A 23,145-nucleotide genomic window follows, 5' to 3' on the forward strand; every position below is an offset into this window, starting at 1 on the left:
ACAACATCGCTAATGTAGAACTGGAAAATCTTATAAAATCATGGGGGGCACAGTGTTTACTGCACCAGGGCTGGCTTTTGCAATCACGATTTATTTAAAACAAAGCATTAAAAGAAGAAAAATAAACCAATCTTGCCGTTGAGATTGAAGTTTGGTTTATCGTGACACAAAAGTCACCCAACTAAAACACAAATAGACGTGGAAGTTCCTGGGCCGGGCGCTGAACTGGTTTGTATCTGTGCTTTTGGGAGTCTGGGTTATTTCTTGTTTTGGTGTATGTGGTACGTAACAGAGTAGTTTAAAAAGGGGTATTTTAACAAACAGCTTCCAAAACTGCATTTTTTTTCCCTTCAAGGAGCCCTTTAGAGTGAACGACCGTAACCAGAAAAGGCTTAACACACCTCAAACTGCAAATTAATAAATGCTCAACGCGTGTTTCCTCAACTCCGCTGTGGAGAAACTAGCTTAAATTGTGTTTTAATAATAATTATATATAGATATGCCGCGCAGGCGAACGGCAGGGGCAGCCTCGGGGTGGGTCCTTTTGCTGTGCGCGGCGCGCGCGCCCTGGCCCGTGCCGCTCCCCACGTGGTGCGTCGCGAGCTGCCGGCTGAGGGCGGCGGGAGCGGGAGGACGCGGGAGCGGGAGCGGGACCGGGACCGGGACGGAAAGGAGCGGGCGGCCGCAGCGATGCAGCGCCGGAAGGTGGACAACCGCATCCGGGTGCTGATCGAGAACGGCGTGGCGGAGCGGCAGCGGACGCTGTTCGTGGTGGTGGGCGACCGGGGCAAGGACCAGGTAACGGGGGCTCTGGGGATAACGAGCGCAACGGCTGGGCTGCGGTACCCAGGCCGCGGCTTTTTCCTCTGTGACAAAAATATATAGTTTTAAATAATTAAAGTAATAATTATTAAAAATAAGGAAACTCCGGTATCAGTATGGGCTGGGGGATGAGCAGTGGTGGAGTCACCATCGCTGGAGGGTTGGACAGACGGACATGAGGTTCTCAGGACATGGGCAGTGCCGGGGTGGGTTATGGTTGGACTCCATGATCTTAAAGCTCTTTTGCACCCAAAATGATTCAGTGATCCTATGAAGAGACGGAGAGCAGCCCAGCAGGGAAGGATTTGGGGTGCTGGTGTATGCGAGATCGGCCATGAACCGGCAATGGGCGCTCACAGCCCAGGAGATCGATCGGATTCTGGTCGTGATGGTTTTAAACTAAAGGAGGGAGATTCAGGCTGGACACGAGGAAGGATTTGTTGGCCCTGAGGGTGGTGAGAGCCTGGCCCAGGTTGGCCAGAGAGGTGGTGGATGAACCATCCCTGGAGACATCCCAGGCCAGGCTGGACGGGGCTCTGAGCAACCTGAGCTGGTGAAGATGTCCCTGTCATGGCGGGGGGGGCACTGGATCATTTTGAAGGTCCCTTCCACCCAAACCGTTCTATGATTCTATGAAACAAACAAGAACCCCAACATTAAAGCCGGCACAGCCTAAGGCAGAGCAATGGTCTGTCTCAGCACGTAACTCACCGCCATGCAGAAACACTATCAGAAATGCTTTAGGAGACTTTGACCTTAAACATCACCTGTTTCACAAGCTCGTGATTTAAATAAAATCTGTTACTGGCAAATCGGGATTTTTTTTTTAAACTGGGTCAAAAAATATTTAATTTTTCTGGCTAGTAGGAGCTTTATTCCTATTTCAGTCCTTTGTAAGATGTTATGTTTTTGCACTCAAGCCATGTTTTATGTACCGAGTCATCTTGTAGATGTCACCACATCAGAGCATAGACTGGACCTACCGGTAACATTATACGGGAGAAGTTATCCAATAAACTCATTTCTCATCTGAGACTCTGGGCTTGTGTTTTTTGAATGGAAAGGGGGAGAACAGCACGGCAAAACAGTAACATTTTAGGATAAGTCAGTTCAGGTAGCTCCAGTTCCTGGGGAAGTAAGATAATGAGTTGATCAGGTGGCTCTTCAATTAAGTATATATGCTCTTCGATGTTTGCTTGTCAGCACAGTTGTTCAGGAGCATTTCTGTGTGTTGGCAGGTGGTCATACTTCATCACATGTTGTCTAAAGCAACTGTAAAGGCCAGACCCTCTGTCCTGTGGTGTTACAAAAAGGAGCTGGGCTTTAGCAGGTAAGATGCCACGTGTGAAGCAAAACTCCATGGCTGGTCTGCAGGGCTTAGGTTGCGTGGTTGTGTTGTAAGGAGAAACAAGATCAGTTCTTGGAGGAGCTACAGGAAGTTTGGTCTTCCAGAACCTCAAATTTGGCTTCCATAGTGTAGTTGACACCAGCACCAGGTACTTCTGGTGTCTTTCTGTAGCTCTGGACCAATCTCCCCCCTCAACTTTTAAACCTCAAAAGACTAAAACTTTATTCCTCAGCTTGTTAGCCTCAGTATTATTTAGGACTGAGTGCAGATGAAGCATTAGCATGCCTTCATTTTGAAAAAGTGGTTAAAATTGTATTAGATTTGTGTGCGTACTTGCAGTCTGCACACATAGTCAAGAAGGAAGCGCTACCTAAAACCCCATCATTCCAACCAGGTGGTTTCTCGCAAAACCAGCTGGTTCTGTGTGGAATCCACCACTTGAGGCACATGGGAACATCTCGTGAAAGGAGCAAGTGTGATCCTGGATGTTTTTCCTTGGAGGCTGCGCTGTGACTTCCAGTTTGACTTGAACACAGGCCTGAATTCTCAAACCTTTTTCCAAAGAAATTTCTGTGCAATTTTGTTCTCCAGCCACCGGAAGAAGAGGATGAGACAGCTACAGAAGAAGATTAAAAGTGGAACTTTAAACATAAAGGACGACGATCCTTTTGAGCTATTTATAGCAGCCACAAACATTCGCTATTGCTATTACAACGAAACTCATAAGATCCTTGGTAACACTTTTGGCATGTGCGTACTTCAGGTAAGGAGTTAAACTTCTGATTTAAAAAGGATGTTGCACTAGTATAAATAGCTTTCAGTTTAAATGCTGCAGGAATAGTGTTTGTTGCTTCTGGTATTTCAGTTTTGAAGCCTTTGCGTATTTTTGCAAGTTTGTGAGGGTGAGACATCCCCGTCAGTAGAACTTTAATGTGATATTGGTTTATGCAGATGTCAAGTGTGAATTAAACTTTGAGAAATTATGTTTTTAGGCTTTCTGTTCCCTTTAGTAGATGCTAATTGCACTGATGAACTCAAAGCATCTTTGAAGTTTTATTTGTTTCCTAGGATTTTGAAGCCTTGACCCCAAACCTGCTGGCTAGAACTGTTGAAACAGTGGAAGGGGGTGGAATCGTGGTGATTCTGCTGAGAACTATGAACTCGCTGAAGCAGCTCTATACAATGACCATGGTATGTTCAACATAATGTGCCTGTTTTATACGCTTCATCGTGATTTTAAGTTTTGCTTTTATTATGGGCTGTGGTCTTCCTTCCATTATCTTTCCTGCTCCTTCATTCATCTATAATTGAATGATTAGGCAGTTCTGCCAGCCTCCGTGGCCTGAAATGCTGCAAGGTTACCAGGGAGAAACACCCGTCATTCACAAATGTAACCGTGTGCTTTTGTTTCACAATAGTTTTGGAAAGTATTTCTTCTATTTGCCCATGTAACAGAAAATTTAAGTAAAAAATAGGCCTTTCGAGTGTTTTGTGACCTGTTGCTAGGTGATATCAGCTTCACAACTACTCTATATTTCTAGATATGACCCATACTTACACCTAGAGCAGGAACTCTTTCCATTAGTAATAATGCCAGTAGGTGAATTAAAGTGCTAGACTATTTTTCCGTAGCATCCCTGGGGTGTTTGAAATGTTCTGTACCTGGCAGAGTTGACCATTAGGTCAGGCAAGAATAAATAAGACCATTGTGAAAACTATGGGTGGGAAAAGTACGTTTTTAAACAAATATTTGGAAAATGTGGATGTTTCACAACAGGCAGAAAATCAGAATCCTCTATGGATTGTGGTGTTGAAAGAAAAGCAGACTGGGATCCACAAGAGTGGAAAAGAAGTTGGATTGTCGCATGCATAACAATCGTGTAAATGTCGCTGTTACTGCTGTTCCTTCTCCAGATTGACTTTTCCCTTTTGTTTCAGGATGTGCACTCTCGATACAGAACAGAGGCGCACCAGGACGTGGTGGGACGCTTTAATGAGAGGTGAGTTATTAAGAGCGCAAAGGATCTTGTCTGGAACAACGTCATGTCTTGAGATTGGGAGAGCAGCCTGTAGATTTGCGTTGGAATGGAGCTGCTTGGCTGCTTTAGTGAAGTTTTCGTGTACTGTTCTGGAATGAGTACAGTTTGTTGTTGGAGGAATTGCTTACAAAATTGTGGCATATGTTACAAGGATAGGCCCAAATCTGTGAAGTGTTCTGAGTCCCTTTCTTGAAACGCTCTGTAGAAACGCAGGCTCCAGATGCACCCAAGTTCAGATACTTATTGTACTACTGTAAAACTGTTTAGTGTGGAGTGTTCTCTGTGGTTTTAGAAGTGTCTTGTAAAGGTGTTTTCTCTGCTTCTATCGTATCGAATAAGCAGCTCTTATTGAGCGAGTGTCCCTTAGAATGCAGGTCGGAACTTAGAAGGATGAATAAGCCAGCACTGTACAGTCTTTAGGGGTCAGTATTTGTCACAGTTTCTGTGGATTCACATCTTAGACTTTTCTGCAGCGACCTCCTGCTTAAATGCTGCAAATCACTTTCTAGTTCTCTTGCTAGATTGTTTTTAGTTAGTGTTCTTTGGAGACATCCTGCTAAGTGGGTACCTATTTTGTGTAGACGATCCTGATTTTATGATAAGTAACATAAGTAGTTGTAAATACTGTGTCTGGGTTTAGAAAAGAGTTTAAATTAACTACCAAAATGCAATTGTGTCGCTGGTGTTCTTACGGAGTTGCCTTTTCTTGACTGCTCAGGTTCATTCTGTCTCTGGCCTCATGCAAGAATTGCATCGTGATTGATGACCAGCTGAATATCCTGCCCATCTCCAGTCACGTTGCAAACATCACACCTGTTCCACCACGCTCACAGGTCAGTGAGTAACGTCACCCTTGGGAAAAACTGCTCTGAGGCAACCAGGGTGTGTTAAAGGTTTAAAAAAGGGGGAGCTTTCCCTTCACCCTGATTTGTATCAAATAATGATCTTGCAGAGAAGAAGTAGAATGTTCTGCAAAAATAACACCTGGTGCAGGTGAAGCATGGGAAGCTGTCTTTTTTTTCTTCCTTGTTTTTTTTTTTTTCTGTCACAGCTTTTGTTTTGTGCTTGCCTGTATTTATTGATTTTGCTGTATTGCTGTTTAGTCTGGCAAGGTGGAGCTTAATTGCTGTGGCTGCTGTTTCAGAAGTGCACAGAGAGATTTGAAGCTGATGGGCCCTTGGGATGAGACAAATCAAAAGACCTTTCAAGGGCTGGAGGGTGGGAAAACACTGGAAATAAGTATATTACAGGCTCAGGAGACACCTGGTGCTCAGGAGCTGTGGGAGTTGTTTCAGTTTCTGAGTTACTGATGCCACATCTCAGGAATCATTCACTGAGTATAGGCAGACATAGAGCTTGTACTGTTAGAAATGTATCCTTTGTGTCACTTTCAGAACAAAACAAACAACCCAAACCAACCAAACACACACACCCAAGCAAACAAAAAACCCCCAAAACAAACCAAACAAACCACACAACACCAAATTCCGCCGGCGTTATAACAATATTGACAGCAGCACAAGTGCTTATCTGTTGGACGGACAGATTGATGCCTTTGGAATTGTAAGTGACAATATGGAAAATCAGAATTCATTCCCTTTTAAAACAGATTGTCTTTGTCTCCTAGTTTAGTATTTGGCTTTGCAAATGTTGATATTGGTTTGAAAACTGATCTATTGCTGCTGCAGTAGTTTTTCCCCATACATGGCAATATGTACCCCTCCTATGACAGGTATAATAAAGATCATAAAATGTTGGTACAGCCTGAAGACTGAAAAATCAATTAAATTCCTCAGAAAATTTGTCCATGGTCTCTTCTTCCCAGTAATGTCATTCTCCAGCTACCATTTACTGAAAAATCCTTTCCTTTTTTCCCTCTAAGCTTTGGGAAGCCAGGATATCCACCTCTGTGTAACCATTCTCCTGAAGATGCATTAAAATTGAAGCGTTAAATGTGTGTCCATTTTTCTGTTTCTAGGGAGTGTATTCAACTTGTGGTAACATTTTCTTTCAAGAGATCTTTCTCCACCTGATAAAAGATACCAGAAGACATCATAAAGGTATAATTGTGCCAAAGCGTCCTTAACTAATCCTGTTACATTAAATCCTGTGCTGATAGGAGGACAACCTGCGGCCACAGGACCTGGAGCTGAGAGAACTGAAGGAGAGCTTGCAGGATACCCAGCCGGTGGGAGTTCTGGTAGATGGCTGTAAAACCCTGGATCAGGTTGGTGAGGTGTTGGAGATACGATGTGTCAGTCGGATGGGCTCAGGGCAGGGGTGGCACTGGATGAGCTTTCAAGGTCCCTTCAACCCAAACTATTCTATGATTCTAAACACAGCTGATTTTTGGTTTCCTTTATTATTTTTCCTGATCATCAGGCAAAGGCAGTTCTGAAGTTTATTGAAGCCATTTCAGAGAAGACTCTGCGCAGCACCGTGGCATTGACAGCAGCCAGGGGCCGCGGGAAATCTGCTGCCTTGGGACTGGCTATTGCTGGAGCAGTAGCTTTTGGGTGAGTGATCCCCCCATCTCCCAGGCTTTATTTGCACCCATGAGTTTAAAAATGGATCTGAATAGATTTGTAATTTCCAGTCCTACATCCCTCCTTTTTATTTTCATATCTTTTGATTGCTGAATACACTGATATTCAAATTCTTCTATTTCACAGTACTAAGAAAACATCAGTCTTTAAAAATCAAAATAATCACACATCAGTTGAGATGTGTCTAAAGAAATCTGGTGTGTTTTGATTATTAGGTAAAATCAAGCCCTCATATAAAGAAAACATTCTACTTAGTACATATATGTACATCTTTTTAGAAAAAGAGTTAAGCTCTTGTTTTATTTTTCTGTGCAGTTACTCCAATATCTTTGTCACCTCTCCAAGCCCTGATAACCTTCACACTCTCTTTGAGTTCATATTTAAAGGCTTTGATGCACTGCAGTATCAGGTAAGGACCACAGACTATTTTACAATACTTCACACCATTCCTGTTCAGGAGAGCTTTTGCATCTCATCTGTGATTTTATGTTTTTTTTTAACATATATTAGTTACCAGCCTTTTTAGTAAAGTTGTGCAAACATGAATCAGAATACAGTTATGTTTCCTTCTCTATTTTTAAGTTGGGAAAATCTTTTTTGTGAAATACTTTTTAACAGACATAAATAATTTAGTTCTCGGGCCTCTGAAGCTTTTGCTTTAAGAGTTTTTAAGTACAATCTGAAATAACAGCGTACTCTTAGCAAGCTTATTTTGATGATAATGGTAAATGATATTTTTCTTAGATCTCGTTCATGCTGTTTAACAGTGTTTTCTTTCAGGAACATCTGGACTATGAGATTGTTCAGTCCTTAAATCCGGAGTTTAACAAGGCTGTTGTCAGGGTGAATGTGTTCAAGGAGCACAGACAGACCATTCAGGTAACTGACCACTCTTGTATTTCTACTTTTTGTTCCTAACTGTTGGCTTTACCATTGCTGTAGTTATTTGGATTTAAGCAGGTTCATTTTGTGTGATGTGTAATTGTCCTGATTGATTTTGCTTTAAGACCTTTTTTTTTCTGGTGGGTGACTTTCACAAAACATCTTATTTCTTTGTGTGAATAACTTGAAGATTACAAAGCTCCCTTGGTAATTGCATGTGGGTTTCTTGAAACAAAAGCAAAGAAAGATGAAAGAAACAGTGAAGGAAGAACATATGTTTCTAGTGATTAGATTTCCTTTATTTTCATGATCTCTGCAGATAAATTTGTGTGGAAACGTGCAAAACAAGATGTGTGCGCCAGTCCTTGTTAGGGTAACATGAACCCTCTCCCAGCCATTTGTTTTCATGGCTCAGTCTCTGGCTTGATGATTGTGGAGAACAGGGACAACAAACAGCTTTCTAGAGCTCCAGCTTTGCCAACTGACATTTCCCTAATTCCCAGGCAAGGTGTTGCTGACAATGACAGTGTCCTCTCATTCCTTGCAGTACATACACCCCGCTGATTCTGTCAAACTGGGTCAAGCTGAACTGGTTGTGATTGATGAAGCTGCTGCCATTCCTCTGCCCCTGGTGAAGAACCTGCTAGGCCCTTATCTTGTTTTCATGGCTTCTACAATCAACGGGTAAGGCTTGGGCAGCAACTCCCTACCTGGGAAAGCAGTTGTGTGGACTATCTCTTGTCCGCAGTACTTATTATATTACACACTCTCACATCAGGTCACACTGATTCTTATCTGTCATGGAACTGCTCCTTAAAATAACCAAGAGTCAGTAGTTGCTGCTTTCCTTTGGTTCCACTGTGGATTCATGAAGTGTTTGACTTGCACCAGTTCTGCTACAAGGAGCAAATACTTAAACAGGATTGCACAGTCTGTTAGGACAGAGGGAAGAATGACATTTTCCTTCCAATATGGAAGCGACAGGGTAGGCTGCCTCGTCCTACATGCGCAAGAACATCAAAAGGCAGCGATTCTCCTGGAATCACAGCCCTCAGGATGTCACATAGCTCTGGATGGCAGCCCAGTTCTGCGCTGGAGCTTCCCTGTGGCTCCGAATTGCTGTTTGGTTATTTGCTTCAGACTTTTGCCTTCTGCTTTTCAGGTACGAGGGAACTGGTCGCTCATTGTCTCTGAAGCTCATTCAGCAGCTCCGTCAGCAGAGTGCACAAACCCAAGTCACCATGACAGCGGAGAACAAATCTACAGCTACAGCTAAACTCACCTCAGGTACTGCAGGAGCTTTTAAGGGATGAAACCTGAGCAAATAATGATTTTCTGATCTCCTGGGAGAGACCTGGGGTTCAAAGGAACCCCATCCTGTTGGATTCTTTGCTAGCTGCAACTTCCAACACCAGATGTTCTCTGAAATCTGTTTGCAGCTCGTACTTTGCATGAAGTCTCCCTGCACGAGTCCATCAGATACGCCCCTGGGGACCCAGTTGAAAAGTGGCTGAATGATCTGCTGTGTTTGGACTGTCTCAACATCACCAGAATTATCTCCGGCTGCCCGCTGCCTGAGACTTGTGACCTGTATCCTTACTCAGACGTTGTGCTCTGATCAAAATATCTTACTTTCAGGTGAAGAAAAGGGGCTTTTTCAAGCTGATTAGTAGTGGGCTCTTCAGCTAACGTGATGCCATCAGCACGTGATCTTTTGGCAAAGGTCTATTAAGACTATACTATGGGAGTTGAGCTGCCTTTGTAAGACTGGTGCTGTGTGTTACCAGGACATTGCCACACTCCCCTTTTATTGCAGAGAGAATCCTAAGGAAGGGTTGAACGACTGGAAGTCCTTGCTGAAGTTATAAAAGGTTTAGATTTACAAATTAAGGATGTGAAAGCTGGAAACACTGCTCAAAGTCATTCGTTTTTGCCGATAGAGCTGTAGAGCCTAAGAGCAGAAGCCAGCATGAGGCTGCACTGAGAAATATTACTCCTAAACCAACAATGAGCTTTTTTTCCATGTTTCCAAGGAGGTTCAGTCCTTAACCCCTCTGTTTAGATACTACGTGAATAGAGACACCCTTTTTTGTTACCACAGAGCATCGGAAGTTTTTCTGCAGAGGCTCATGGCCCTCTATGTGGCTTCACACTACAAGGTAAAGCTTGTGCTACTTCTGCCAAAGTTTCAGCTAGGAATTTGCTGGAGAGAGTCTGATTGAATTGATCTAATCACTGTTTTCTGAACAGCTTCAGTTATTGTATACAGTATTCTCCCTTCTCGGAGAAGATCTCTGCCTTGGTCTTGGCCGAATACACCAGATTTACAGACAGCTTGAATATTTTTGTCTTGAGAAATTCTGGAGACTAAATTCTAGATGAGACTACAAGCTTATCAGAGTAGTGTCAATGGTGAACCTCTTCTGGATTTCTCTTTACCCTCTTCTAGTAGCCTCAAATTAAGCAAAAGAGTGGTACCATTGTAGTGCTGAAAAGGCGAATCGTTCATCTCAAGGTTTCAAGACCATAGGTGACTAGTAAATGTGAGTGGTGAAGTCCATAAGTACCAAAAATCTGACAGTTAAAACAGAGTCATTTAAGGTTTGGTAGCTTGAAAGCAGCTATATAAAAATGGAAAGTTAAGTTCCGTGCATGTGAGAGCAAGAGGTTTCACTTGAGAAAAACAGATGCTGTCTGGTTTAACAGCCATGAACTTGCCCCTGATGTTCCTCAGCCATTAGTATTGTACTAGTTCCAAGTCTCTTAATAGCCCTGAATTCAGAAAGTGGAGCTACTAACATTACACTCGACTTGGAAGCTCCTCTCATGGAGTAATCCTGCAACTTTCTGATACATCTTTACCCTCCAGAACTCGCCCAATGACCTCCAGATGCTATCAGATGCACCTGCCCATCATCTTTTTTGCCTTTTGCCACCTGTTCCACCCACCCAGAATTCGTTACCAGAAGTACTTGCTGTTGTTCAGGTAAGAGAGCAGCTTGTAGCTGTGAACTGTTCAACAATGTACGTGCCTAGAGATGTGGAAATAGTTCAGCCTTTGACTGCTGGGCATCTGACCATGTGCTTCGTTCTTTAACGCAGATTCTTGATTGTGTTCGGTTCTACTGTTTCTTAAAAAGGCCCGTTTACGTGAAAAATAAATGACATTTAAAGAGAAATATTGGTGGGACAAGCTTTTATGTTTGCTGTTGATGGCCTGCAGAAAATTCATAGAGCGCTTTCGATGCTTTAATCTCTTGAGGCTTGTCTTGCCTCGCAGTGTAATTCCTGCTGCGCCAGATGTGCATGTCAATACTGCATCAAGGATGCAGCAGCTGAGTGTAAATTGTGATTGTGCTGCAATGGAGTGACTGTAGGAGAAAAGAGGTTTTCTCCATTAATGGTCTTTTACCTTTTCCGGCAGGTGTGCTTGGAGGGAGAGATCTCTCGCCAGTCTATCATGAACAGCCTTTCCAGGGGAAAGAAAGCTTCTGGTGATCTTATTCCCTGGACCGTTTCAGAGCAGGTGAATGATTTGGCTGTGTACTCCCACCCAAGATATATTTCAGCACTATTTTTTATTTTTAAGAGTACCCACCTGTGTTCTTTACATTGACTTTTGTCTCTTATGCAGTTCCAAGATCCGGATTTTGGGGGCCTCTCTGGTGGGCGTGTTGTTCGTATTGCAGTTCATCCAGATTACCAGGGGGTAAAGTATTTTGGACCCCGGTTATTGTGATAAATCAGCGTTGTAGCCTGTCAGCATCCCAAGCAGCAGTATACAGTCAGGCTCCAATGAGATTTATTGTGAATTCCCAAATGTTCATGCTGATGTTTGGCATTTTCTGAGTGCCAGAGTTAAGCACCAAGAATTATTACGAGTCCTGGACTAGCAGCCGGGTTCTCATTGTGATTTGGGACATCCTGTTGTACCCTTCATGGAGCTGCTGCGTAGCAAAGAAACCCTATTTTTGCAGTGACTGAGTGATCTCTGGCCTGATGATTGTTCATGGGTTCGTGAGGGGTGAATGTTGTTGCTCTGCCTTAAAAACTAGATACATTTTTTTGCTTATAGTGTATTGTTGCTGCTTCACAGATGGGCTATGGCAGCCGAGCTCTGGCGTTACTGCAGATGTACTATGAAGGCAAATTTCCATGTTTAGAAGAAGAACCAGTTCAAAAGCCAAAAGAAATTACAACTGTAAGCGGTGAGGTACGGAGCTCAGTGCATTTCTTGGATTTTCTTTTGTGCTGTTTGTTTTTCACTCTGAGCGATGATTCCTCTGTGTAAGGAGAAAATACTCGTATTTATTTTTTGTACAAAATAAGAGATTTAATTTGCAGGTTTCTGTGAGGATTGCCACTAATCCATTTCCGCTTTCTCTTTCAGACCGTTAGTTTACTAGAAGAGGTTGTGACACCTCGGAAAGACTTGCCCCCTTTACTTCTTAAACTGAGCGAGAGACAAGCTGAAAACCTGGACTATTTGGGGGTGTCTTATGGCCTAACACCAAGATTACTCAAGTAAGACATTAGGCTACTTGCTACTTACATCCAGTGCAAAATATAACTGTATAAATTATATATATTAAAATAATATATATTACATAATATACGTAGATAATATAATGTGTAAATATAGATGCAGATATTTTAGCCCTTGGACATTATCTCTGCATATTTCACTCGATTTCTAAAGCTTCTCCTCTAAGACCTTTTCTTGATGTACAGTCGGGCTGATCCTAAATGCAGTTTTTCCTCAGACTCTTTCTGAGGGAAACCCATTCCCCTCTTGGTTGTCCCTGTGACGCTTCTAAACAGTTAATTAGCTTTAATTGCACAGATTTTCCAGGCTGGAGAAGAAATAACAGCCTGTAATAAGTAGGGAGAAGTTAAACAGTACTTCATGTGACCTGTAGAATCTTGAACTTCTGCTGGTTGTTAGTTTCCCGTCTAATGTAAATGCTTTTCACCACAAACTGCAGCTGCTTCTTTTCTGACCATGGGGGAGCTGAGTTACTGCAGCACTAAATCATTTATTAATTTTTCCTAAGTTTTGGCTCCACTTTACAACATGGTTTATATAAAAACAGGACCGTATAATAAATTCTCTAAAATTCAACAAAATACCTAGATTTCTGAGGCTTTCTTAGCCGTAGTGTGGGAAGTAGCGAATCAATAGCTTGGGACAAAGTTTCAAAATAATGCAGAATTCTTCCCATTGCGAATTGTAGAGCAAGTGGTTCCAATGTCTTTATTTGAACGGTCACTCTTGGGGCAGAGGGGGGAGAATAAATTGTTCCACTGCTACTTTCCTTAATTATTTGATGGTTAGTTGAGGTGGAATAAATAAAAGGACGAGCAGGGAGAGGCTGGGGTGCAGAAGTAGGGCTTTTTGCTGAAATTTTGAGCATCGTGCGCAGCTGCTGAGCCGTCACATCACGGCCTGGGGAGGCAGGTTGCCAGTGACAGTTGCTCTTGGGTCTGGCTTCTTTCTTTTGTCTGGGACACCATATGTTTGGTCTCAGCAGGTCTTTTTATACTGGTCCTCCTTTTACCAGGCAAAATGAATAGTAGGATCAGTTCACAACTAAGATGTAGGAAGATCAGCAGGATTTTGCTGATCAGTGTGGGATTCTCTCTGGTCCACAAGTGACTGTTTGAAACCTGGAAGATTCCAGGAAAAATGGTCATTTGTTGAAGAAAAGCAGAGTCTCTGAAGTGAGCTGTAAATCCTCAGCCCCTCTCCTGGGCATCCCTTAGGAGTCTCTGAAATTATTGGGCAAAACCTGTTCGCCTGTTTTTAAAGGAGGCCCTGGAAGCACGTCAAATACAATAATCTTGTGTCATGGCTGTCGGCCTCTGACAGCTTGTTCATAGCTTGATATCACAATCATCACTTTTCACTCCTCTAAATTAGAACCGCAGTCTGATTGCTGTTACTACTTTACGTCAGTGCTCATTTTCATCAGTTGGTGGGCTGTCTTAGACACTTTCGCTTACTTTTCAACAGTTGTTCCTGTATGGATTGAATTTAACCACAAGCATTGTTGTAGAATCAACACCTCCATAATTCTCAGCGCGTTTTCTCTTTTCCCTTTTCCCAGGTTTTGGAAACGTGCTGGATTTGTGCCAGTTTATCTAAGGCAGACACCAGTAAGTAACCTACTGTTTCTGAATGAAATCCAGCCCTATTGAATCCACTGGGCATCTTTCCATTGGCTTCTGGGAGATGCGATTTGGGCAGGAAAGTTTTCTGAGGGTACATTTGGGGGTTGGCTTATGTTTGTTTTTCTCCTTTGGGCCTATAGTTAACCTAAAGGTTGTGAATATGGTCTTCTAAGTAGTTTGCACTTTAAAAATTACAGCCAAGGTGGGTGTTATTAATGAGGTTATTAGTAAAACATGCAAGTGGCCCTTGAACTGCCTGCTCTTGTTTTTCTAGGTGTTTATAAAAAATAGCACTAGAAGTTATAGTATTTTTCAGGAGAACAATCTGTTGGTCCTGTGTCACCGCATTTTTCTCTTTGGTTTTTCTGGCTCTTGAACTGTACCTGGAATTTGCGCTACTGGTTACATCAAGAAACCAAAATCCCTTAGCACTGGGATTTACCAAATTCTAGAAGCTCATCGCTTTTACATGAGGTGCTGGTGACCAGTAGCAGTTGATACCTGTGCTGTTGTTGATTTAGAAGATCTTTACCTTCTTCAGTTGTACACAAGAGTGCAAAAGGTTCATGGGGATGATCGGAAATAAATCTCATTTATTAGAATGACCTGACGGGTGAGCATTCGTGCATCATGCTGAAGACGCTGAATGAAGAGGACGCTGAACAGGAGTCTTGGCTTATTGCCTTCTGGAAAGGTAACTTTCATTTTGCTAACGCTAGAAGAATCTTCTGGGATATTTATTCTAGAGGTCCACAGGAGTAATTTATTTTATCATCCTGTACTATAGATTTTAGGAGGCGGTTCCTTTCTCTGCTCTCGTACCAATTCAGCACGTTCTCTCCATCGTTGGCGTTGAATATTCTGCAGAACAAAAATATCAAACAGCAGCCACAACCGCGTGAGTACCCTGGCTCACCATGTTCCGTCGGATTGCAGTTTAAAGTCTATGTACGTGTTCCTCAGAGTTCTCAGAAACACGCATTATAGGATGTCTCCTGTGAAGTGCCGTGAATTCCTCTTGGTCAGTTACTGTGTTGTGTTCCTATTATCCAGGAAAATGCTTGTGCTTCTTAGTGAAAGCTAAGAGGACATTTTCTGCCACTAAAACCAGGTAGTGGCTTTTTGGCATGTTTCTTTTTTTTCCCGCTTTTTTGATTGAAGATTCAAGTAACCCAAAACTGGAGAGCTCCTGACTATAACAGCCAAAGGCATCGCAAAACATGGATGGATACTGACGCCTGCCAAATCCAATATGGAATTAAAAGGGAAGTGTTGCATAGGAATGGTCAGTAGGAAGAGAGCTTGCTTAGGATCTTAGCAAAAATATTGTCATCAGAAATTTGGAAATTAGAACGTGATCTTTCTATGAGAGAGGCTTTAGTGTGTTGAAATCTGAAGCGTCTTGGGAAGTGAACATATGAGGTAGCAGTTGGAAAAGGAACGTGTTTAATACTGAGATACTGGATAGCCCTGAAGAACAGTCTTGACATTGCTGTCTTTTTGTTGTAGCCATCAGCCGTGCTGAATTAGAATCAGTTTTCATCCCGTATGACCTGAAGCGATTAGAGATGTACTCTCGCAACATGGTGGACTATCATCTCATCATGGATATGGTCCCTACCATTGCCAGGATGTTTTTTCTCAACCAGCTGGGCGATATCTCTCTCTCTGCTGCGCAGTCGGTACGTGTCGCTCTGAGAACCAGCCGTGCTTTACCTCTTTTTGGAGATATATTTGGAATAGTTTCTTGTTCCGTGTCATCTTTAAAAAAATATTTAGCTTCAGTTAATTACTCCTTTGTAGTCCTCTTCGTGGTTTCTCCTGCTTGTAGTGTTTTTCCACCTTTAGTTGGACTTCAGGAGAAAGAGATTTGTCTGTACGAAGTATGGAATGCCACCTGCTGTCTACAGAATAATTGAGGGGTGTTCCACCGCGTCTTTAGCTCATACCGGGGAAGTCTTGTATTACTTAAGTAGAGCAAGGACTTGGTAAAATGTAGGGAGTGCAGAGGGTTATATATATTTGTATTTGCTCAAAAAGCCTCTGTAACTGAAATACATGTCGTTTTCTCAGGCCCTTTTTCTAGGGATTGGCCTACAGCACAAATCTCTGGACCAGCTGGAGAAGGAGGTGGAACTGCCCAGCAGTCAGTTGATGGGCCTCTTCAACAGGATCATCCGCAAAGTGGTCCAGGTAGGAGCATCCCAACGAGCTTTGTCTTGGCTTTATTGGACCCCAGTGTAATTCCAGTACTGGGCCTGGCACTAATAGAAAGCTGAATCGGAGCTGTGTATCTTTAACATGTCCCCAGCGATTGACTGTGAGCTTCTTTGTAAGAAATCCCAGTGGAAAATCAGATATTTATAGCATTGATTTATACAGCATTTTCCCAAATAATAGTGCTTGTGCTATGTTTTTAAATGTTGAAATATCCCGACTAAAATCCTGAGCACACAGCCCATCTTGGCAGCTGAGCCCGAGCCACTTGGTTACAATTGTTCACTGCATTGTTGGCATCTCAGCTTTTCTTGAAAAAACACTTTTCGAAGGTCATTTAGAGGTAAACTTGAAGTCCAATGAAATAACTGCAAAGCTTTGGGTCTGGTTTTGTGTCTGTGTAATAAAGTGAGTAACGTGATGAGTTATCACACGGAGAGAGGGACAGAACTCGTGCTCACTATAACACCCTTACAATTATCTTGAAAAATATAACACACAAAACAACAGTGCAGCTTTTATCTGCAAATGTTAATCAAATGATGCTGTACTAATAAAGTCTGTTGTAAACTAAGAGTTCTCTACATTTATGTGAGTGACATTGAGTGCTGACCGATCTTAGTTTTATACTTTTTATAAAAGCTGTGAATAATTCTGCCTTCAGGAAGCAGCCTTGAGCTTATATTTCAGGATGATTGAATGAATGCGTCAGAAATAAACAACTGCCTGATAGTATTTGCAAGGTTAGAAGGGTTTCCTGGGGACAAACAGCATTTCTTATATATTTTAAAGTGATAACCTAGAAGAAACATCAGCAAGTCTTACATATGTTGGCTTATTTCATTCTCAGTTGTTCAACACAGTCCAGGAAAAAGCTGTGGAGGAGCAGATGGTGGCAACAAAGGATATTGTGATGGAGCCAACGCTGAAATCTTTGAATGACGATTTGGTAATTATGAACAACTTCTTCATCCATATGTAAACGCTTTGTGGAGTTCCCTTGAGTGTAGGAGCCTTGTAATCTGAATTTTCTTGGATGGAGAGAATTCCACATCGTGTCTGTCACTTTATGGTCGTTAAAACCTGACAGCTTTGCTTTACATGCTTGTAGTCAGGCTTTGTTAATCTGCAATACAGATTTTTTGCGGAACCTACTGAGATGTTTTTGGAGTTATACATTACAAGTGTATGTAGGCGAGTAACACCATAATGCAATTATATAAAAGAGAGATGCCTTTCAGGATCATCTGGTATTTATTTTAGGGGATGTATTTCTCTTTCAGTGGGAAAGGCATTTTCCTTGCATTACATGGTCACTGTTGCACTAAGAACTTAATGCATCTGTTGTGCTGCCCTGTTGTAGGAAGAAGCCGCAAAGGAATTCCAAGAAAAACACAAGCAAGAGGTGGAGAAGCTGAAGGGAATGGACCTCACACAGTAAGGATTTATCTGTATGAGTCTCAAATCCAGTTTTCCCCTCGTATCTGTTTGAATGCTGCGTCACTCGTGCATTTTGCCGAGCCTTGTGCACAGGGCTGTTGCAATATGATGGTCTCAAACCATCCTGGCTATGTACAGTATGCATATTACACATACGTAAGTTATATAGTTCTATAATACGGAGTAATAAAACAAGCTGCCTGGCTGTGCGCTGTTTCTAATTTCACAGCTTCCCGTGCTTCTAGAAATAGTCATTATTTCCTCAAAGCTGGATACCCGGCTTCTGTTGTCTGCTCTCCAGCTGAGTTGTGTGTGCAACTCAGGTGAAAATAGCACCTGGCTAATTTTAATATTCCCTTCTTTAATTAAAAAAAACAAGAACAGCCCACCAGAGCTCCTTTTACTACCTACAGTGTGCCCAGTTGCCTTTGAACTGCTGTAGAGCTGGGCAGTTTGTAGGATACCGAGTTGCTGAACCAGCAATTTACTCCAAGTGTCAGCAGATGTCTCTTTTCATGGGCCAGCAGGAGTTACACGTGCCACTCTGATTCTCTCCCTTCTCCTTCTACATTTTATCATATAAACCCTCTTTACTGTACTGACATCCTAGAAAACTTGTCTGATTTGGCTCTGGATGAATCTCTCTTAAATTTGAGGAAAGGAATAAAAGCTTCTTTGAATCTTTGGTTGTCTCATTTGAAGGAAGGACAAAAATGAACGCGACTGGAAGTGACTTGCAAGTCGGTCACATTAGGAAAACAATATAACCAGAATGTTTAAAGAGTTTTAATTCCATTTTTTCATTGGTAGTGTTACATACCAATTGGTCATTTTGGACCACGTTCCCTTTTTTCACCCAGAAATAGATTTCTGTTCTCCATGAGGAAAGAGAGATAAAAACCTATTTTGAACACTTTTCAGTACAGGTTATAGAAAACTAATAGAAGAGCCAGAGCTGTTGGGTTTGCAAGGTTTTGGCCAGCATTGTTCAGCCTCGTGTGGACAAAGGCCACGGGAGGTGGAGACCAAGCGCTCAATTCTGCTCCGTCACTCAAATTTATGTGTAATTTCCAGCATACTTGAACACCCACACCAGGGGCACAGAACACGAGCTTATTTGAATAGCAATTGTTGTCTTCATTTCTCTTTTCAAAAGAAAGCTGCAGATCTTCAGTTTTCCCAGGACTGATGCAGAAAAACTGCACCATTCGAGCCAAATGCTGGTCTACAGGCAGCTGCTAATTTAACTATATGCATATATATATAACATTATAAGCCATTGCTTTTTGCATCCTCTTCCTTTACCACCCCAACCATCCTCCTCTCTTTTGGAGGGGGAAAAGGGAAAAAAAAAAGCTCTCAGGCTTTTATAAAGAAATCCATATAGTGAATGTAGATCTGATTGTGGTTGTCAGGCTGTAGCGACTGAAGGTTTATCTTCTAAGAAATCTGGTGGCCAAAGGAGAACTGTACACCACTGCTATGGAAGGAACAAATATAACCTTTGTGGCCTCATTCTGTGCTTTCCTGACAGCTGCGCTCTGAGCTCAGCGCTCTGCGCACTCTGCTTTTTTGACAAGAGGTTTGCCCAGAACAGTTTTGTGATTTTTACAATAGAGGCTCATGCATGAGCTTCATTTGACACTGCCCAGCGTTGGATGGGGACAATTGCTGGTTGCTGTTGACCTAGTTTGGACCAAGTCTGCTGGCAGGGTCGTGACAAACCATTGTATCCCTCTGTTGGTCTAGTTTTGTGTGTATTTCCAAATCTGGGTGGGTGCTGACGCAGTGGCTTTGTTTGCAGAGTAGTGTCTGCCAGGCAGTATAATCACATTATTATTATTATTATTATTATTATTATTATTATTATTATTATTATTATTATTATTATTATTATTATTATCTAGCAGTTTTACTTGGATTTTCCTTTTTTACTTAGATATATTATCCGAGGTGACGACGACGAATGGAATGAGGTGCTAAGCAAAGCAGGACAGAACGCTTCTGTCGTCAGTGTGAAAAGGTTAAGAAAGCTGAAATACTCCACAAAAGTCTCTCTGGTCTTTCTTGCTGCCTTATCATGATATTTTTCAAAAGATTGAAACTGAACAGTTAAAAGCAGATAAAATGAACTTAGTGTCCTCAATAGTTGCTCAGTTTTCCTGGAGAAATCAGGGTGTGAGGACCTGAGAGCTCTGCTGGGTACTCAGGGGTTGCTCCAATGGCCGGGCTGCTCCTCTCAGTTCTGTTGTTCTAGAGTTTACTCCTGTCTTCACGTAACTCAGTTGCTTATTGTAGCGTTTTTCTGTTGACACGGTAAAGTCTTGATCGTGGTCACACACAGAAATTGGTGCAATTTCTCCCTTGGGTCACTTTTAAAGAAATAACTTATTCAAATTGGGTTAGAGAGTGTGAAGACACTAGAAAATCTTGGTCATGCTCCTTTTTGTACTTTCTCTAGCACCAGTTTAAATGACCTAAGAATTTGAAAGCGCTTTCCCCCAACCGCATTTCTAGACCCTCACCCCCCCTCTTTTACAAAAAAATTTCCCAGCTGGATGAGAATCACATGTGTTTTTAACAGATATTTTGTTCCTGTTTCCCAGTGACAAGAAGAGAAAATTAGAAACAGCAAGAGGACCCAAGCCAAAGAAGAAATTTCAGAAGACTAAAGATATAAAGCAGAAGCGGAAGAAATGACTTTAAAGCCCATCAGTGGACTTGAATTAACCAGTGCTGTACTTAAGAAGTACTATTCTCCTTTAAACCAAAAGACTTGCTTTTTGGGGGTGAGAGCTGGAGTGAAGAAAAAGCTTTAGAGGCGTTTTTAAGGTGTTTGTATTAGGGGAAGCACAGTGACAATGCCAGGAGCCAGTCTGGGAAGGCTTTGATGGAGTGTGGCTGCAGAGCTGGAGCGAGGCGCTGTGCACGCTGCCGCATCATGAGGGCACTTCAGCAGCTACGGACTTTCCACTCATCAAGCTGTAAACTTTCCTGCATCTTAATGGTTGGTGTCTTTATTAAAAAAGTTTGGACAACAAAGGATAGAAGCATGGAAGGCTTTGGTTTGAGGCTCTGCCTTGTAGCATTTCAGCACATTTCAGTGGTACTGCTGCTCCTTTGGAGCAGGAGGGAGTTTTTGGTGTGAACAACAACTGATTTTATATTTGGCTGTTCAGGGGGCACAAATCACACTGTCAGTTTAAACTCGTGATGTGGTTCTTGCTCACAGGGGTATATAACAAACACTTCCAGTTTGGAAGGCAGCCTGTAGTTCCTACTTACTGTCATAAAAGCTGCTCTTGTGCATTCACACTTGCAAGGTGTCAGCATCCCCCCAGCTCAGCGGGTTCCAGTTCTCGAGCAGGGTGGCACCATTCGCAGGTGCTGGGGAAGCTGCTTGGGCCACCCTGTCCCCGACCTGGAGCTGCTTGGCTTTGGTAGAACATTTTGTGTGAAGGTCACAGAAAATCAGCACTATTGTAAACACGTGGTCTGGATGATCCTGTCTTAGAGCTCAGGGCCAGCTGAGCAGACAAGTCCCTGAACTCCCCAGCTCTGTTATTGGCAATAAATACATACCAGTTTGGAGCTGGGACTTCCTGTGGCTGCAGACTGTCAGATTCCAGAGGCTTCAAAACCAGGTAAAACCTTTGACACAGAATATCCTTGTCCTAAAACTGAGTCCCCCCCATTGTCTTGATGTTCTGGCTTCATACCCTACAGATTTGGAACAGAGAAACTTACTACAGCTGCATTACGTTTACTTGTAGATCTCACAGCTCCTTTTTTCAGCAAATCCTTGAAGAAACAGTTTCTTGCTAGGGAAAAACAGTATTTCTTCTTTAGGAGGCTGGTTTATGAAACATCTGCATTAAGGATGGGCCTTGCACAGAGCAGCCTGTGTGTACCTTGGGTTAGAAGGTCACAAAATGAGAGTTGGTGGCAGCTGCAGCTTTTAAAAGCCTGATGAGGGGCTCGTTATCACCCAGCTGTGGGGATAAGGTGGTGGCTGCCCTGAAACAGCACTAAAACACTTGCAAAAGGAGCAGGCAAGGAGTTTGAGGCTCCTCACAGCTTCCCAAGAAGCCCTCGGGAGAAAAGGTGAGTGAATTCTCTCTGTTTTTGCTGTTATTGGTAAAAATATGGGGAGTGGTGGCTCTGCAGGGAGAGAAGAGCCACAACCCATTGCTTGACTTGGTCCTGAGAAACAAAGAACCACAGTCGCTGGGCAGCAGTTGTAACAGACTGGATTGGAGCGTGTTGTCCAGCCCAGGGGCTTTGCAGTACCAAACCCACATTCCCCACGGATACCTGGAGGATTATGATTTTCTGATGTCTTGCTTAGCTTAATGCAGGTGGGTTTGGGGTGTTTTTTTAATGGATTTTCCTGATCTGATCACATCCTTTCGCCATTTGAGGAAGGGACAATGAAGTTGTACTTGAAGTGATGGTCAGGCAAGGAACTGGTATCAAACGGTTACTGACTGAAGAGCGTTGGTTTGTCCACTTGATGCACTCTGCTTGGCAAGATTCCACTGGTCTATCAGGCTGCAAATCAAAGCTTTAAACTCTAAAGAGTACTTGGCTTTTCAAAACTTTGCACTAAGAAAGCAGCAGTAATTATTTCGCATTCTCTAATTATGCAAGTTGCTGGATTTGTTCACCCGGGGGTTGTTTTACTTGCTTTGCGTCTCATAGGTGACAGTATCAGAAAGGCTTTTTTTCCATTGCATGTTGTTTCTTGTGCTAAGAAAACGGTGGTTGAACTTCTTTAAAAGGTAGAAATGGTGCAAATTATAATGCACCTCTTGGGAGGGGTGTTAAACTCTGGTTCTGCTAATAGATTCAAAACTGGTATTTAAGAGAGGTTTTATTGTAGAACACCCATGTGCTGTTGGGGCTCGGGAATCAGTTTGTGGTTTTTAAGGGTTAAGCTGAGGATCAAATGGATAAGAAGTTCAGAAAAAGTTCACATTTATATGAAAAACATGTCAAAGTTTCTGTTTATTTATAAGGGCCATGCTGAATAGCCATGAAACAGTGTATGAATGCAACTGTTGACTTGTGACTGTCTGTGAATCAAGGTGGCAGATAGTAGGCGAAATTAAGCTGGGCTCTTCAAGCAAATGAGGATTTTACTATTGAGCTGAATTCTTGCAGTGATTCCTACAGGCTGTGGTGATCCTTGCTCTGTTGTACGCGAGCTGGGTGTATTGTAGTTGTAATTGTCTTGGAGGATGTGAGCTGCGTGTGCCCTTCCGCTGCTGAGCTGGAGTTGTATGTAAGGAGCGTATTCAGCCGAACTGTCCTTTCTCAGGTTTTCCATGTACATTTTATGATTTCTGGCAGCTTTTTAGATTCCTCTGCCTGTCTATTGCTCTGTGAACAGTGGAAAAAACAAACAAACCTTCAGATGCTAAAATAAGTGAGAGATGTGGATTTTTTTATTGTTTTAACAAGTCTCATCAAACCCCATTTTCCTCCGTGCTTTCCGTCAGTCGAGCTGGGTACAAATCCCAGCTTAGAGTCAGGGCTGGTTGAGTGCAATCCAGCAACAAAGCATGAACGTGTCTTTTTGCAACCAGAATTGTGCTAAAAACTCCGTGTGATGTAGGAGCTGAGGGGGGCACGAGTTCTGTACCTTTGAATTTTAGGATTTGGTTGCTTTTGAGCCTGT

The 23,145-nt window shown here is 42.6% G+C and overlaps 2 protein-coding genes across 2 annotated transcripts in view; one reads left to right on the forward strand and one right to left on the reverse strand.

The window, feature by feature from the left end:
• The first annotated feature begins 610 nt into the window (after positions 1-610).
• NAT10 (N-acetyltransferase 10) lies at positions 611-20,596 on the forward strand. The gene is made up of 28 exons (XM_082058109.1): positions 611-798; positions 2,061-2,152; positions 2,762-2,933; positions 3,239-3,361; positions 4,109-4,170; positions 4,928-5,042; positions 6,329-6,436; positions 6,592-6,725; positions 7,071-7,164; positions 7,536-7,634; positions 8,185-8,321; positions 8,800-8,924; positions 9,077-9,227; positions 9,700-9,796; positions 10,507-10,623; positions 11,062-11,163; positions 11,272-11,346; positions 11,734-11,850; positions 12,028-12,161; positions 13,745-13,793; positions 14,409-14,502; positions 14,596-14,706; positions 15,318-15,490; positions 15,882-16,001; positions 16,876-16,974; positions 17,389-17,462; positions 19,405-19,488; positions 20,072-20,596. Exons 1-28 carry the CDS (start codon positions 691-693, stop codon positions 20,163-20,165), a joined length of 3,060 nt encoding a protein of 1,019 aa, XP_081914235.1. The 5' UTR covers positions 611-690; the 3' UTR covers positions 20,166-20,596.
• Positions 20,597-21,784: 1,188 nt separating this feature from the next.
• The window catches only part of ABTB2 (ankyrin repeat and BTB domain containing 2), a 125,921-nt gene continuing 124,560 nt past the window's right edge, over positions 21,785-23,145 (reverse strand). Inside the window, exon 17 of the mRNA XM_082059647.1 lies at positions 21,785-22,847. Coding sequence (XP_081915773.1) covers positions 22,782-22,847 — 66 coding nt within the window. The 3' untranslated portion in view covers positions 21,785-22,781. The remainder of the gene's footprint in view (positions 22,848-23,145) is intronic.

This window comes from Streptopelia decaocto (assembly GCF_964273445.1).
Source record: "Streptopelia decaocto genome assembly, chromosome: 7".
Classification (NCBI taxonomy): domain Eukaryota; kingdom Metazoa; phylum Chordata; class Aves; order Columbiformes; family Columbidae; genus Streptopelia; species Streptopelia decaocto.